The sequence below is a fragment of the Pocillopora verrucosa genome, chromosome 4, assembly GCF_036669915.1.
Source record: "Pocillopora verrucosa isolate sample1 chromosome 4, ASM3666991v2, whole genome shotgun sequence".
Classification (NCBI taxonomy): Eukaryota; Metazoa; Cnidaria; class Anthozoa; order Scleractinia; family Pocilloporidae; genus Pocillopora; species Pocillopora verrucosa.
Genome location: NC_089315.1, coordinates 12,773,378 through 12,791,121, shown reverse-complemented (window position 1 = coordinate 12,791,121; position 17,744 = coordinate 12,773,378). Strand labels below are relative to the sequence as shown.

Sequence of the window (17,744 nt, the reverse complement as noted above, 5' to 3'; positions counted from 1 at the left end):
CCCCTTACAAAAACTCCTCTCAGGCTATAAAACAAAGTATTTCAGAGTTCTTGAGCAAATGTGAATTTGTACGAAACCCCGACCCTTCTAGCATCGCCTGCTGTCACATTAAATTTTCTTATTTATTTTATTGATTCATTTATTAGAAAAAGCAATTTAAAATGGCTTCATCTTGAAAGCAAATAATGGAGACTGTATTTCATACTTTTCACTTATCATTGTAGATCAGCTTTTGGGATTATCTGTCGGCTGTTGGGCCTGTACAGGAGATTTTACAAAATTATTATCAAGAAGTAATTGGAAAAAAGCTATCGTTTCCTTTAGAAAAACAATCGGTTTAACCGTATTGTACAAAAACCTTGCTATGGATTGTTGAAAATATCGTTATTATTACAATGAGAAAAACTCTCGATGCGGTGAATCATTTTCCGTACCAAACGACATATATTTTATGATAGAAATTGTAAAATACCGGGAATAGAAAACAACAAAGTTGAAAAAAAATTCGCCACTGGATAATTCGTTTCACATGTTGTTGTTGTTCAGGTTTAGCCTTCCCACAGTCCTTCAGTTTCGGACAACACGATCGCGTTCTTCCTTTGACAAGTGGATTTCCGGCCTTGTCATTAGCTCGTAAATCAACATCACTTCCGCTTGCCAAGTATTCATGGCTGAGCTCCCCACAGACCTTATGTTAAGCAAATGGATTAACACCAGAAGATCTCAAGTAGTGATAGCCTCGAAATGTTGCCAAAAGTGCGCAAAAATTGCACACTCTAGAAAGTAAATTTGCGCAAAGTAAGATTTGACTCCCACAACGCATGAATTTAGCAGATGATTTTCACATGTGTAGTGTCAAATGTTAGAGCCCATCCCAATAGCGCTATGTGATCTCCCAAAGGCGGTATTTGTGATACTAATAAGAGTAATTAGTAGTGATATAATAAGCAAACCAGTTCTAACCTGACAACTGCCGAATGGGCTATTGTATCAAAATCGTTACTCCACGCGAATGTTTAATTCTTACTCTAGCTAAATAGTTTCTTAGCAGAAAACCGCTTCAAAGAAAAAAACTCGCAGGTCTCCAAATAAAACGGAGGTTGGAGTTGTTAAAACGAGAGAGCCTTGAATGGGTTTGAAGGGGCAATTGGTTTATAACACTTTTGTGCGGTTAGACCATATGTTCAGTCGCGACTTGTGATTGGTTTGCAGCTGTGAAAATTCTTGAAAGTCTTCCTTCTTTTGCACATTACATGTTGTTGGCCGGATTGATAGAAGAGTCCAGTGTTTATCGATTTAAAACTCCCTTTCCACTCTCTGTTTAGTGCGGACCAAAAGGAAGAGTAAATAAAGCGGATCGCAACGGGTTGGAAAATTTGGCTAAAAGAAATAGCTGGTAAGGTCCTTGCTAAGTAGCCTTAGCTGTCATATACTCGTATATCAAATTCTCCCCGCTCTTGACACATGTCAGGTAAGCGATGACATCTGTGGCAGGTAGCCCCGCTAGAAAACTCTCTTGTCATGCCGGTCATTGCTCTGTTATCTGTTGCACGCCGCAACATCTGAGTGGCCATAAGAGAGTATATAAGCACCTTGATTGTTTGTATTCCAGTCGCAGTTAAACAAAGTAACAACTTGCCTTCTGGCCGAAAATGGGACCGTCCCGAGCATGGATGCGGATCTTTTCTATGTTGATACTGTGTATTTTTAGAGGTAAGTGGGTTTTATCTCTTTCTGTAAATGTAAATATGTAATCCGAGCAAACCGATATTCGGTTCGACCGCCCCTTGTCGCGGGTCGCGAAGCTTCACTTGATTTATGCGAAAACTTCAGCGCAGTTTAAGCTAAAGCTATAAATCACTCACTGGGATTTCCTCTCGTTGTGGCAGATCCTTAATAGCTCCGAAAGTGGTTCGTTTAGAGCGAAAAAACAGCGAAATAAATCTGAAGCACAAGTCGGCGAGTTTACAAAAGCGTGTTTGTGCTGTCCGTCTTTGACAGCGGCACTGGACAGTGAATCGGAGTCGCGTCTAACTTGTAAACTTTGCTGCTCTGTAGCAAACTGAGCAGTCTCCAAGAAATAGGAAGTATTATGAGAGAAAAGTAGGGGTTTGAGTGAGTTTTTAAGAGTGTAAGGTGTAAAAATGACATATGTGTGAGAATGAGTTATGGTGTCCGGAATGTGGTCTGGAAGAAGGAAATGTACAGAGCCAAGATATGGTCAATTCGAAGCGAAACTTTGTGTTTGAAATGCACATTTGGGTTCTCAATCTCACAAATTATCGGTGACGTTAATTCCTTTAATCCTATCTGTTAGAAAAAGCGGAGTATTTAGCGAAGATTCTTTCATGAATAAAAGTATGTTGTGTGCGGACTCATGGGGTTTCAGTGGGGTCGTTCTTACTTCATTTTTCACTTTTTGACACAAACTGACTGAAATCCTCGGCGCCATACGTGGATTATGAATAATATTTGAATTAGTTTGTGAAAGTCGCACCAGCAGACACGCTACTCCGGAAGGTTTAAGTGAAAGAGCGTTTTTCGGCTCAAATGAGGACCAAGGACCATTTTTTTCTAACTGATTCAATTAAGAAGGCCTGCAGGAAGGTGACAAAAATTAACCAAAGTCGAACAGGCGCCTTGCCCGGATGTCACAAAGATTCCAGCGAAAATATTACCAATTACAGCTTTCCTACATTTCATGATTGAGTAATAACGTGGTGACAAAGTTCTCTTTTCGTCATCACTTAAATTTTCGCCTAACAACTAAGTACTGGGACTGAGGCTGAATTTGTGTGTCCAACTAATTCAAGCTTGCATTCATGAGAATTTTTTTTTCTTTGGCGGTTTCCAGTCTGCCAGACACCCATTCGCTTATACAAAACAGACATATGAGGAAATTTTTATCATCTCCTTCACCTCAACACCACCGTAGTAGCCAGGAATATTGTAAGCTACTACTGGCTCTTGAAGAATTATCGAGTTGTGAGATTGATTTCTTATGAAGGTGTTAAACTCATCAAAAAAAAAAATTCGTTGTTATCATGTCTGTAAAACTTGAAGTTACCGAGATGCGCCTTATTGTGATTCTCTATAAAAACAACATACAATGAGTGGATCAGTTTTCCGTAGTTTGTTGCTTTATCGATATTTGCAAATATGAAAAGCCGGGTGTAGTCAGAGGGCACAACAAGGGGATTCGGTGACTTAAAGCCACCGAACAAACTGAACAATTATTAGCGGAAGAATTAGTAAGATCATATTTATCGCGGTTTTGACCTTTGTGTAAGTTTAAATACAATTTTACACAATCCAATGTCTTTGTTTATCCCGCTGAAGGACATTCTTAAGCTTTTTTTTTAACATATTCCTCAAGTGGCAATTTCTCCTCAATAGAAGATTTCATTTTTTTTAAAGAATTAGCTCACTATAAAAAGATAAAACGAGTCCGACAGGATTCGAAATAGAAACGAAAGAATAAAATGAAGGTATAAACAGATGAAATATGCAATGTGTATGCAACGCAATGTGTATCATGCATTTGCCTTTCATTTTCGTAGGGAATGCGTAGACATTTAACGTGCCGGATATTATCCTCGAATGTAATTTTGTGCCGTGCATTTTTTCCTTTCTGCCTGAGTGCATTAAAAAATTTTTCTTTTTCAACGTGTCGGTCATTGTTACTACTAATTCTACATTTGTTATATCTCATTTTAAAAGTGAGTGTGCCTCGGTCTGTATTTCTGTGTCAACCTTAAAATGATGGCCTGGGCTGAGAATTCCCTCACTTGAAGGGGACATGTAGAAGAATGTGTAAGACAAAAAACTAAATGTGAAATCATTTGTGCGATAACTGCTTCAGACATAATAAAGTTGTAACTATTAACACGATGGTAAGTACACAAAGCGGATTTAATTTCCTTGCGTTAGGTTCATCCTTTGTTTGCAACGCAGCAAAAAAGATGATTGAAATAAATACAGCTCACCCTCATGAGTAGGTTAATGCCTTCTCTTGCGGATTTTTTTTTATGGAATTAGTTTCGAACCCGTTTTTAGGAGTAAATGGCCACCCTCCACGCAGAACAATAAATCTTTAATCCGCGGGACATTTTCGTTACCTTGTTAGAATGTACAAAGGTCAAGCTTGGATTAGTAAAGTGTTCTATGATGCGATTTAACTCATCTCAGGCTCCGACTCTTCTCGTTGGGTCACTCTCGTACCTCTCTCCATTCGCATGGGTCTGTAGTGCGTTTTGAGAAAAATTTAAATTATTTTCAGCTCACCTGGTCAGCAAGTTTTCTCTCTAGCATGTAGCGTTGATAACTTTGTCTGTAACGCGTACCTTTGCTGTCAGTTTTCTCGAGATTACAATTGATAATCGGTACATCTGATACGGCACAAGATATTTGCATAACAGAGATTTACATTAGATACTAGTGCGTTTATTGAAAGTTTGACTCTGGAGTTTTTGAAGTTAATTTATCATTGCAAGACCACTTTTGGTGCGGTGAAATATTCTGAAGAACATTGCATATTTTTCCCTCTGTATGTCAAACAATTGAGATTATTTTCTCTTTGTCAACGAGTCAAAGACATGTAAGTACATCGATAACTCAATCTTTATCCCTAAGAGTTTTCGCGCTTGACTGTTGTGCGCATAATCTAGTTACCAAAAAAATTATTTTAAAATAGCAAGTACAATATGAGAGTGAATTGGTAAACTCCTGCGCGACAAAATTTTTACATCAACATTTTAAACTAAGGCTCAGATGTAATTCCAGACGTCTTTGCATCCTCTGCTGTGAGTGTAACTGTCTACCGTGCTTGTAGTTCTTTCAAAGACTTTCAAAAATTAACCTAACCCTAGTTTTGAAAGCTTTTCCACTTTCCGAGATAAAACCTGAGCGCGGTGTCCTATTGGCGGAAACCGAGTTAACAATCAAAGGCGTCTGCGTGTATTTTAATGGCATGACGCGCGCATTACGTAGTACAAGTATTTAATTCATTTCCTCTCGACATGTTATTGCTAATGTAATCACTCTTTTCAAGACGCCGTTCGTAGTAACAGGAGTAACGCTGCAAGACCTCACAGACCAGTCGATCGATAACCTTAGCACTACTAATCAGGGAAGGGAACATTTCAGTCAACATTTAAGCCACAATGCGGATGAAAGTCTACCACGAGTTAAATTCGGGGAGAAAACGACCGCGTTGGGTGATACAAGTTGTAGTCCTAGGATTTATCTTGCTGCTTGTTTTGTTGGCTAATATCTTTGTACACATTTTTCTTCCATCCGGCGAGCTATTAGGTAAGTTTGCCACTAATTTAAACCACTCCTGCCCTCTGCTGTGATCGATTTTTTATTTTCTTTTAAGAGGATGCACTAATTCGAAAGGGGAAACAAATTAGAATGGAGGCCTTTGTGACTTCTGTTGAAAATCGTGGTGTTCTCTATTTCGCATAGCTTTCACTAAGCCCTAAACAATTTCAGTTAGGTCAATATCCTTATCATGAAGCGATTTCGTCAGCCAGCTTTGCATTTTGTGCGTCCCTTTCAACCATGTAGAGCTAGCAAACATGACTACAACGTAGAGACTGTCGAAATAACTACATTGTGATCACGCGCGAAGGATTAAGTTTTCTTAATTTTAAACGCCCGTCTTGATTCTGTTGATAGTTTCTGATACTTCTTTACTTAACTTGTGTGGTAATTTTTACCTGTTGGACCTTATTTAACCTCTTACTCTTTGATTATGTGCCGGGAAATTGTTTCGCGAGGCACTTTCTGCTTCAGTTATATTCATCTTGAATATTTATTACACAGGATTATTTCACTCTCCATGGAGGAAAAACCAATTACAACTGTAAACCCGTTTGACTCGGTTGATATAGCTCTTTCTAATGATGAGTCCGATCAGAAACTAGCTTGTAAACCTTGTTGAGTGTTTGAGTTTTACAAACCTTAGAAACAACATTTCAAAAAGCCGTTCCCAAATACCTTCCTTTTGTTTCGAAGGTATGCTTTCTATTTTCATGTAGACACATCAAGGTGTGAAATAATGATGTGGGTGAGAAAGTGACCCAAAAAAAGAGATTATACCCCAATCTTTATCAATTGGATTTCCCCTATGTTCCATTTTAGTTCTAAAATCTTGTTATTCACGCGGTACAAAGAGTATTTTGTTTTTGCAAATGCTTTAATGAAGCACGAGTTGCTCGCTTTCGTATTTGTATATGTTTTAATTTGGAGTGACGTGCGAGGCTAATGTAAACACTTGGTGCGGTTCATAATCCTTCCTTCACAATACGAAGCTTTTACAGGTCCATTATGTCACTTAAAAAATGTGACGGGTTTGATGATAAGCTAAAATCCGATCCTCAGCCTTTGTTACTTCCAGAAATGTTTCGATCGCAAGACAGATGCGCGAATGAAATATTGTAATGCCAAACGGCAACGCGATTATTCGATACTCTTGTCTCGACTTTCTCACCTCCCAAAGGAAATGTGTTCTGCGGTTTTCATTAGAGCGGCCTGAAGAATTGTGGACTAGTCACGTCTGTTGATCATACTTCAATCTTGGCAAGAAATGTTCGATAAGACACAAAAAAGTTTCTTGAAAAAAGGCCCGGACAGATCGATTTTGCTTGAATAAAAATATATTGGGAAATGGGTCAAAACAGGCCTTTTGGAGTCCACCCCCTAACTACCCCTGGGAATACTTTTGACGGAAATGCCTGCGACTTTACGTGGTGGTTTTTCAAGGAAGACAATGCTTTACTTGATGTGGTTAACATTCCAGGAAGCAAAATTAATTTACAATCCATCACCGCTAAAAATTTTGACAGCCGAAATAATATTACGTCCCGGTCTTATAATTTATCGCCAGCTTACTGGTAATTTTCTATCTTCGGGAAAACCGGTTCGGTTGTCTTTTCAGCACATGCGGTGCTGAACTGGTTAAAAAAAGTCTTTCGTTCAATTTACGAACATTTTTTCTTAATACCGAGTGACGCAAATACCTCGCCAGATGAACTACAGAAAACATATCCGCGGGAAGAACAGAACTGAAACATTTCTCCTTTTGCTGTACTAGCAGCAGAGGAAATGTTGTAATCTCAGTCTTTCATTAACGAACTTGTTTCTAATCGCGATCAGCATTGTTCAAAGAGATATTTCTTTGCCTAGGAATCTATCTCAACATAGCAATTTAAGATGTTACTGTTGGAACTCATGTAAAAGGTATCATGGTGGCCTTACATCGTTCGGTTCGAGTTTTTAATGTAAAAGATACTTATTTTAGGATAGCTGTTTTGATGTAACCATAAAATAATCTTTTAGCATTCCTGAAATAATAGAACTGAGGGCTGTTCAGGGAAATTTACACCATAAGTCGTGCATAAGTTAATCAAGGAATAAAAGCCGATAGAAGGATGTAGCACTTCTGGTTTCAAATCTTGAAAACTAGAAATGATCGAGGAGGATACGAACATAACATGAAGCGTAATATTTTAAATAATATTTTTTTATCATTATTAATATTATTGTGTTATGTGAAATTATCTAGTAACTAAACTCACATTGACAAAAAAAAGGCAGAACAACACCACTGAGGACTTCACTGCCATTAGTTACAACTTTACAATCATTTGGCTGTCTCTTGATTCTTATTTTGTCAGTCTTTAAGCTACTAAAAACAGCCTTTCGTTGTTACATTGAGTTTATTCCAAACTACAGCAGTCCCTCGACAGGGCGTGAAATTAACTTTTTTTTCTGATAGCCACTTGGCTCCTAAATTCTTCAAAGTGGTAGCCAATTCAAAAAAAGTTGGTCGCCATTTTCAAAGACAAACAAAATCTTTACGCTGTCAGCGTTCTAGATAGACCCTCCAAAATTAACTTAGGGAAAATATCTTTAACGTGCTACAAAGTGGACACTAGGATGGATGATAAATAACTTTCAGGCTCATCTAAATCCAAGATGGCGTCTAGTTATCGATCGAGATGCATATGCTACGTTTTGGAAACAAACTTGACGAGGAAGTTTGCCGCGGATTTATCTTTGCAAATCTTTTTAATTCACTATATCTCTTGGTAAGGTTATGATGAAACGTTCTAGTCGCCAATTTGGCGACTAACTTTCAGGATTTGGTCGCCAAAGTGAAAAATTTAGTCGCATTGGCGCCTGTATCAGGTGCAATTTCACGCCCTGCTCGAGTCTAACTTTTCTGAACCCATTTCATCCTTTCTCGAAGGTCGTGTTCTCCAATGAATTATACAATTGCAAGCCTTCTTTCCCTTCGAGAACATTTAACTACCTTCCCTGTATCACAAGAGACGATCAAGAAGCGACCTCAAGATAGTTACTGAAATTCTTTAGGGTTTCCTTCCTCTATCGCGGTTATACCGTTTGAATTTGGGCGTATCAAGAAAAGCATTGATATACACATGAGAAATACCGCAAGTGAAGTAGTTACTATTTTGGTCAGACTATAAACTTGCGCCGAAATATTTTCAATCAGCGGCATTTTACATGAAAAGAAGGACTAGGTCCTGGTGAGTTGTTAATTTTGGAATTATTATATGTTATGATGATTTTCGGATACTACGTGCTGACAGGTTTTCGCAAAGCCGCCTTTGACTCCTAAGAGTGACTGGCATCAAGTTTCTCCTTACCATGTCACCCCTGAAACAAACATTAAGGTCAGGAGTATAAAGGAACTGATCACCAACTTCAGAAGCTCTTGATTGTTAGACAAATTCCCCTTGTCGGCACCCTAGGAAATGTTGGAGAACAGTATGGAGAGTGTGCATACTGATGTAAGAGTGTAAAGGGTTTAATTGTAGGCCTCCGCCAAAAACCTTCATTTGAAGTATTTTAAGGATTAAGTCTCTCCTTATGAAGCCTCCTTAATTTATATTTTGAAGAGTGGCTTAAAATGGTTGAAACTCTATTCCTCAACACCTGATATGTTCTCGTTAATTAAAAAGTCGGCATTTTTACGGCTCCGGCAAGTCCGATCAGTTATGAAAGGAGATCTTTATCAAACAGTATAGGGATACATGAATGAAGAGAACAGTTAAAATATCAAGACATCTTTCTCTCTGAGACAGCAGATTGATTTTCAGTCGAAGGCTTAGTGTGCGAAAAATCTAAGTTATGGCTATCTGAACGATCAAAGTTATAGTTTTCTATTAAAATATATTTTAAGTAAAAATTCTACAGGATCAAAAGAAGGGCGAACTGATTACTTAAGACGCTCTATAAGAGATCGTGACGCTGCGCTTTAGAAGAGGTTGTGCTCGACTTTTAAATCGCAGCAAAAAACTGAAATAGAATCAAACGATAATTTTATTAGTGAAAGAGGTTTAAAAAATTACAAATGTCACGTATTTTATCTTTACCGAAACAGCTACTTCACAGTACAAATTCAATTAAGGGCATGGTGCATTGAGGTTGGTACATTGGGTCTTACATTATTGACTTGCGAAATCTAGTAAACAAACTGACAAATGGTTGAATGAATTTCTGTAGCTAATTAGTGTACAGTTGTACAGAGGGAAAGCTGGAATTGAGGTCAGAAGCTTACTGATACCTCACAAAAATTAACTGTAGAGGTAACAAGTAAGCTAGCTTTTGAAAGTTGGATTCGAAGAAAACAAACTTTTGGGGAATTGTGAATAATCAGTCGAAAAACTTGTAGGGGAAAACGACTCTGTTCTGATGTTGTCTTCGTGAGAATTTTTGTCTGATTAATATGTTACGGCAGGTGTTATCTAATGAACCACGCTGTTAAGCTTCATTGTTTCCCAGTTTGTGGGAAAAGCCTTTTTTCGGTTCAGCTACGAGGGAACCAAAACTAAGTAAATTTTAATTTCAGTGTATTTGCCTTTTCACAAACAAATTCCATCGACAAGTCAATGGTCGCGCACATTTTTATGTATATATAACCAATTCAACTAGTGGTTTATCTTAGAGTATTCCTCTGTTGAACAAAAAGTACCAATGAGAAATTTGCTCAGTTGAATGAAAATCGCCAAGCTGTTCGGCCGCGGTTGTTAACCTCTCGTTTCAAAGTGGGAGATCTAGCAATAGGTATGTAACCCCCATTGTTGATGTGTGACAGGAGATGCTGGCAGTTTTGTTCCTCTACCTTTACCTGATGCAGTTCTTAGGCTATGCTAGTGCTTCATACAGAAGTTCGGAGAAAAAATTATTTCTGTATCTATTTCCCGGATAGGTTTAAGATAAAACGACGATTTTCTCAATTAGGAGACTGACAACCTTCGGTTCTAAGATAATAGAAGATTGGAATGCGGTTCATCGAGAAAGCAAACACCATGGTTTAGTCGTGCTTCGTGTTAGGGTTACAAATAGAGTAAAACGATCTAATAAACTTATTGAATTAAACATCAAAGTTCCCCTCGATTTTGAAGAAAGGTGAAAATTTTCTCAATGCAAAGAGAACACTAAGTCAAGAAGATGCTTTGCAGTTGACTTTCGCTTGTGTCAGGATATCACTCGAAAATGAGAGAACCTTAACACAGCGTAAAGGACGTTTTCTGTGAAAGCAACTTGAGGAATACTTTTAACTTAATCAGGGACAGGTAGAAACAAACGGGCGAGTGCATGTTTTATGATATTACGTGGGAAAACTAAGCAGTCGTTAAAATATTTTCAAGCTCTATGAAGGCTAAGCTTGCAGGATCTCCTTACCCCTCAGTTGCTTCAATTATCGCTTAATAAATGGGCCTTGGGAATCTTAGCACAAAAGAGAGCAAAGATTCATCTTTGCAAACGTTAGTTTTACCAATGAAACTCTTAATCAGATGCCGTCTTTGTAGAAGCCATTTAGAAGCGGCGTTTTAGTTTTGTAGTGCGTTAAATAGAGTTCTGCCATTTAATTCAATACTTTGAAAAGTGTGCCTGTTGCCACGAAGATCGCCCAAGTTGTTCTGAGGCCCATGGAGAGTAAATTTCAAGGTTAGATTGTAAAACAAGAACAATGCACCTTTATGGCGGCAGTAATTCTTAGCAAAATTACTATTGCAATTGTCATACAATTCAATTTGGACTCAAACCGATTGAAAGTAGCCAAGTTATAGAACGATTTTTCAATTAACGATAAACGATCGTTTCGACTTTGAATATAATCGAATGTAATCGATTAATTAGCACAACTTAATAGAAATATATAACAACTAAACCGTAAGAATTTACTCGGAAATATCATAACGTAGCGTTTTTTTTTTCAAGTTCTCGACGCCAATATCATGATCGCAAACCATACAGCATGTCGAAGGCGCGTGTAATACAGTGATTACTTAAGTAGCTAGTGCCTTGGTCTGTGTGGCATGCCCCCGCTAATAGATTTAGGCTTCCGAACATGGAATAGAATGGATTCAATCGATTACTTCCTTCCATTAAAGTGTGAAAGTTGTTAATAGACCATCAGTGGAATATTGTTTTGTTTGATGAAGGCGTACAATCTTAGGCAACTACATGTTGTTGGTTATCCGAGTGGTCGACCAACGTCAGCTTTAAATAGCACTGAATACAACTCATGTAACATTAACAGAAACCCTACCAAAAAAAATGTATAATTGGTCTATGTTTCTCGCCTTGAAGTTATAATCACCTGTTTGTAAGAACACTGTAATCCCAAAACAATTTGAGGATGCCCAACACTAAAGATTAACTGTGGAATGAAACCTCTTCGAAACAACCAGAGCAATGTAAAACTGCGTTGGTTATATGTTGTGTTTTACTTCGTATCTGCGAAGAAAAAATGTTCTTTGGAGCCGAATTTACAAGTTACTTTTTAGTTTGAGAAGTGAAACATGAAGTAGAATGTTGTGAAGACATAACAGCCAGAATTACAGCAAGTTTCTACGTTGCGAAAGGTTTAGCACTCTGAGGACAGTAAGACAGTATTCAACCGACTTTTGTTTGCTCAACTGTAGCTGAATGACTTTGGTGTAATTTGCAAGAAATGAACTGAAACTTATACTATGATGAAAGCCCTGAAATGCTCTGAAATACCATTTTCCTTTAAGGGAAAACGAATCACTCCATCATGGTTCAGCACAAATTAATTTCACAGATCAGTTCGCCGTTACAATATACAAATATCAACAAGTTTGGTTTTGGCCTTGTTCACAAGGTAGAATTTTATTTAAGGCGAATCAAGAAAGATGTTTATCAGAGAAAAAGCATGCACATGCAACGCTCACCCAAATTGAAGACGCCACGAAACAAATGAAAGAAAGAGTGTCTGTTCTTTAGGGCGTTGCCATTCCTTTGTCTTCACCCGATCTTCCGTGCAGGCATCTGTTTCCATCATGCAGTTTAACTTTTTGTTTCTTAGCGCAAGAAAGTGCATCGTACTGATGGAGCTTCACGAGTGGGTTAAACATTTTCCAAGCAGAACCTTGTTAGCAGGATTTCATCAGTTGTTATACCCGACAAACAATAATGATTAATGATCTGTTGCCATCTTGTTGCGTGGTGTCAATTTACAGTTACGCGTCAGGTCTGGATCTTGATATGTGTTTATCTTTCTGAGCGTCACGGACTCGAACGCAACTCAGTTTATTTTACTCTTGCAGCCTGAATCAATAACTTGGATTAAGTTTTGAAACTTTAATATTGTTTCTTGTGTGTGATAAATGTCCACTTGCTACTTTGCCTTCTCGGTTAACAAGGGACACCGCAATCCCATTATCTTATCTCTGAATCGCAAATTCTACGAATGCTTCAGGAACGGGACCCACTTATCACAGAGCACCGCCTTTATGCTGGACCTCAAATTGGCCATTTATGTGACAATCAAAACATAGATATGCTGTCTTTCCATCACCTTTGTCTTAATCAGGAAACGCGCCAGTCAGTGGCTGATTAGCGCAGATAGTTTCTGTCTGTTTAGCAGCACGCTACGATCCATATCGAGTTTCTTCTGCATGCGATTGGACAAGTGGAGCGATGGTTTAGACGATTTATCTCTCAGGTTCAATCGGTTTAATCACATCTTTAAATGCTATTTTGGATTGTTTCTAATGATGAGGTGAAAAATCCCTTAAACGGCCTCTTGAATTTCTCAAAGAGACACTTCATACGAAAAAAAAAAAGCTCGGTTGAGTTTGGAATGATTTCCAAACGTGTACAGGTTGTTATTAAAATGTGTACCAAATTGAAACCTCTGTGATGATACCCATGTAACAATGAATGGAGCTTTCGCTTTACCCCTTTTTTTCTCTCTTTCAAATGGACTTATTTACCCATAGTTACCAGATTATTTAGCTGTTATTTTTCAGAACAAACAGCTCCTCCTCTCCTGTACAATTTGTTTGTTTTGAAGATTTTTTAACCCCTGTGTCAATTTACAGAATGGTTAGTTTATTCAACTTGGAGGAATGTCAAGATGTTGAAAACATTTCTTTCTTCGTCTTTCCTGTAGCTATGATCGTTAAGATAAATGTATTTCTGGAACTTTTAAGTCATTGTTCGTTAAGCCTTCTCATTGGAGGTTGCGAAGACCTAATCATGAAAAAAAGTTGACCAAATTGCTCAGTAGAAAGAATGCGTTGCAATGTATGCGGAGTAAGTTTGAAGGATGCGGATTTCCGCGTGCGGAATCGTTTGACGCATTTAAAAACGGTGGGTTAACCCTACCGGTGCTAACGACCTCCTCACTTGAAAAGTGTTCAGAGGGTGAAACGGCAACAACCTTGCTAAGCAGCTAAATCTCACAAAATGTTTCTCGCGAAGATTTCTCTTATTTTATATGTTCTTGCAGCAGTTAAAGTTGGTAAGTGTTGTAGAATGGGCAAGCGATGGCCTGTAGTAAAAAGGGTGACCCATTGCGTGCCGCCTGAACACAAAGGGTAATTAATCATTTCTAGACAATTTTAGAGACACACGGGAAGGAATTGGTTTTTGTAGTGCCTATAGAGTTCTTCAACTAGGTGTTAAACAAGAATCAATGTAACGGCGCACTATTTTTAATCTGTTGGGCTGTATTCTAGAAGACAGGGTACTTGTCTCACAGTTGTTGACTATGTTAAGCTTATTATAGCTTTCTTTTCAGGGTGGCTCGTTAATTTGGCAAGGTCCAACTTTTATTCGGCTTGAAACTTTCACTTGAGGTTCATTGAATTGAACAGTTAAAAATGATTTGATTTTTCGTATTTTCAATGTTGCAAAGTCACCATATTTCTTCTCCTACAAATCTTTACTAAGGGAGGATAACATTCCATATAGGTGACTCACAAGTCAAACTTATCTTGTGAAGAATTTCCTCACGTGTCGGTTTTAGTTTATGTGACATATTTAGGGATGACTCCATGTAATCCTCAATAGTTATTTCTTATTTCACCATCAAATAATAATATAAAGTGTACTACAAAGTTACTTGGGGTCCCCACAAGAAAGACCTTCAAATTTCGCTTAGCAAGTGTTCAAACTGAAAAAGATTTTTGGATGACAACAAATAGGAAATACCTCAGGAAATCAAACTTTAAACATTGCTTGTCCATCCTATAATTAACCATTTTGTTTTTGTTGGTGGAAAGCATTACCCCATCGATAAAGCTTACCGGTCTGAACTGGAGTCTTCTAGAAATAGTATTATCTTAAAGTTACTTTGAAACGTGATAGTGTAAACACGTCAGCTCGAGGCCTTCCTACCTTTCGCACCCCACAGTATTCATTTCTGTCTCTTTACAAGTCATGAACGCGCCGACTTTTGCAGCCATTGCTCTTTGTCTGCTTCTAAATCCAGTTTCTAAAGCTTCACTTTTGCCATTTCTGAAACGCGGTCTCGAAGAACTTAACCATTTTCTGAACATTCCTCATCCCTTCGTCTCCGTTTTGTTCCCAGAACCTGTCGAAGCCAAGAACATAACTATCAAGTTGGGCTTTATCGGCGCTTTAGACAACTCTCTTGGAGCCACGGCATCTCTGGGAAAAGAACTGGTTAGTAATTTGCTATTACCTATTACTTGAGGATTATTAGTGACCCAGCAGTTTGCTGCGTTCCTGAAACTCACCCTAATTGCTTTGTACTTTCAGAGCTCGGCGTTCAAGGTAGCAATCGAAGTCATAAATGAAGAGGCTGTCAAGCCGAAAGTTGGCAGTCAAATAAGACTTTCGATGGATTTTAAAAGTAAGAATTCACTTTATACTGTTTGTGGTAAATTGGCTTAAAACACCTACTTATACTCTTGAACACGCTTGAGAGGGAATTAAACTTTAGAACAAAGCAATCCCATCACGATCCTTTCCGTTTGTGTTTGCGCGCCAAGAATTGGCGATCTTTCTCGCTTTTTTTGAGTGAGGGTTATCCTTTTTCCTAATTAAAACCATGACATTTCTTTCGTTACAAGGCCGAGAGGTTTCCATCAATTGGTTTCACTCATCTTTTCTCTATTGGGAATGGTTTAGGGTATAATGTTATGTGTGAGGTAACGTTTCTCCTTAGAAAATTTTTGAAGAGTGAGGTTCATTTTGAGAAAAAGGAACAAATTAAATTTGGCATACTCAAAGCAGGGAAATTATGTTTGAAATTATCTAAGGAATAATGAGATTAGTCAACCCAATTATTAATCGAGTTATAGTAGAGCGTTCAAGCACTGAACATTAGAAGATACACGTATTTATTGATTTATTCCCATGATGGGTTAAGTGGCTGCCTACTTTTATAACTGTTCTTCTCTGATATAGTCTCGTTCTAGACATCCTGAAACAGATTTCATTAAGAGTAGAAAGTTAAAGATGAATTTCTTAATAATCGCTCTTACTAGTACGTATTGTAAGCATCATTGCATTCTCAAATTTTCTTCCTATTGCTCCCAACATGTAGCCAAGTCTGGGCAAGAAAGCAACCTGGAATGTTGCGTGTTGTTACAATGAAATTCGCATTTTTATCTAGAGATAAAGAGGGACCATCTCTTTTAAAAAAAATCTAGCTTAATAACATGTAGTAGCGCTATACTAAGAGGTCTTTTTCGCACTTCTCTAAATGTTTACAATGTTTCTCCTTATAGCCATGATCAAAGATGGCGGCACCAATCCATCAAAAACCTGTAAAATCGCCGCACAGGAGCTAGCGGCCGATCCAGAAATTGTTGGAGTTGTTGGAGCAATGCGTTCCTCTTGTTCCCAAGCATCTCATCAATACTTCAGAGACAAAGGTGAGCGAAAAAATTCGTAGATATTCAGTTCGTTTTGATATCAGGACACATCTTGTAACCGTGCGTGTCAATTTTAAATAAGAGTGTTGGTTCTTTCCTTGAATATTCTTCGCTATTCGCAAACTTTTCTTTACGAAAAGGCGTAGAAGTAAACTGCTTGGCGCCGAATTGTACTTCTAATTTGGAAATACAATTATTGTGCTGGTATCTGAGAGAGAAGAATCACATGGTATGCGTATGATTCACGCAGCTGAATAGGATGTAATCATTTACAACATTTTATTACAGTTGAAATATTCATTTTATCGCACTTACACATTAGAAGACAGTTGTGCCAATTTAAACCATCGTATAAGTGTTTCGCTGTAACGCTGCAACAACTTGAAAGAAAAACTTTATCAGCTTATAACAGAGGCAGTTTTACCAAGAGATCATAAATAGTTAAAGCTTTTTTTCGAAGTCGATTTGGTTACGGAAAACCTTCCCTGATCTGGAGTTCTCCGGACCCCTAATCAGTTTCTTTGCCCTTAATAAAAGTTGTAGTTTAACTGACGCAGACATAAGAAGGAGCGTAGCGAGATGACAGAGCAGAAAGGCACAACATTAAAGTGTTAAAGACTGGCCCCTTTTGCTTCTCGTAACGATAGTGCATGACAGCAGAAAGTGTCAGTGACACAACCTGATGTCGACTTTTACAAGGCGATGAAATCGTGAAACATCAGACATGTTTTTGCTAGCGTTAACACGTATGATTGTGACCTAAGAAAGTGGCGGCGAACGTGAAGACAAAGTGAATACGCCCCGACAATTGTGTTAACGTTTATTTGATAAAAAATTATTTATAGCTTGCTACGATGGGGGTGAACTGTCTTACATTAACAGTGTTTTTTTTATGGCTCTCTTTTAGCGCCGTTTATGACTCAGATATCTTATGCGTCAACGGCAGCAGAGTTGTCCAATAAGAAGAAATATCCTCGATTCTTCAGAACGTGCGCCAGTGACGTTGCCCAGGCAGAAGCTTTGGTTGGGTTGGTGACTCTTTTTAACTGGAGACGAGTAAGTATCAACCTGGCGTCTCCTTTAGGACACCTTTACCACGTGCTTACAGGCCTGGTTCAAACAAAAAATATTTCATGAGTAAATGGAGATGCGTTGTAATAAGTACATGTAAATTTCGTTTTCTTAAGTTTAGCATGTTTGAATACGTGGGGTACAACTCAGCCGTGGAATTAGTCTTAGTAATGGCTTTGCTTAGAACCCGAAGTGAGTTGCTCCCTGCATGTTTAGGTAGTTGCTTGATTCGTGAGTGGTCATCTCCTCTACTTGGTTCTGCCTAACTCTATGTTTAAAGAAGTATTTTTCTTTTAACTAAGCTTTACCTTTACTCACTTGGAATTTTTTGTTTTTGAGGCGAATATAATGGTAATATAATTTGATTTAAGAACTATTCCGTCAAACAATCAGAAAAGTTTTAAAGAATTGAGTTAAGAAATTCTTGGGCAATGATAATTGTATTCTTGCCAGAACCTGGTACGCGAAGAGGGTTAATGCTAC

At 38.1% G+C, this 17,744-nt stretch overlaps 1 protein-coding gene across 5 annotated transcripts in view; it reads left to right on the top strand.

The window, feature by feature from the left end:
* LOC131795997 (uncharacterized) overlaps window positions 1-17,744 on the top strand; it is a 32,179-nt gene that overhangs the window by 2,814 nt on the left and 11,621 nt on the right. The window contains exons 2-6 of one of the 5 annotated variants that reach the window (XM_059113642.2): window positions 1,613-1,713; window positions 14,879-14,973; window positions 15,070-15,163; window positions 16,044-16,190; window positions 17,098-17,246. In XM_059113642.2, the coding sequence (XP_058969625.2) occupies window positions 1,653-1,713; window positions 14,879-14,973; window positions 15,070-15,163; window positions 16,044-16,190; window positions 17,098-17,246 (546 nt within the window). In that variant the 5' untranslated portion in view covers window positions 1,613-1,652. Of the gene's footprint in view, window positions 1-1,559; window positions 1,714-5,043; window positions 5,311-13,416; window positions 13,808-13,829; window positions 14,974-15,069; window positions 15,164-16,043; window positions 16,191-17,097; window positions 17,247-17,744 lie in introns of those variants that run through there. The other 4 variants (XM_066164914.1, XM_059113641.2, XM_059113643.2 and 1 more) reach the window with 4 other exon arrangements.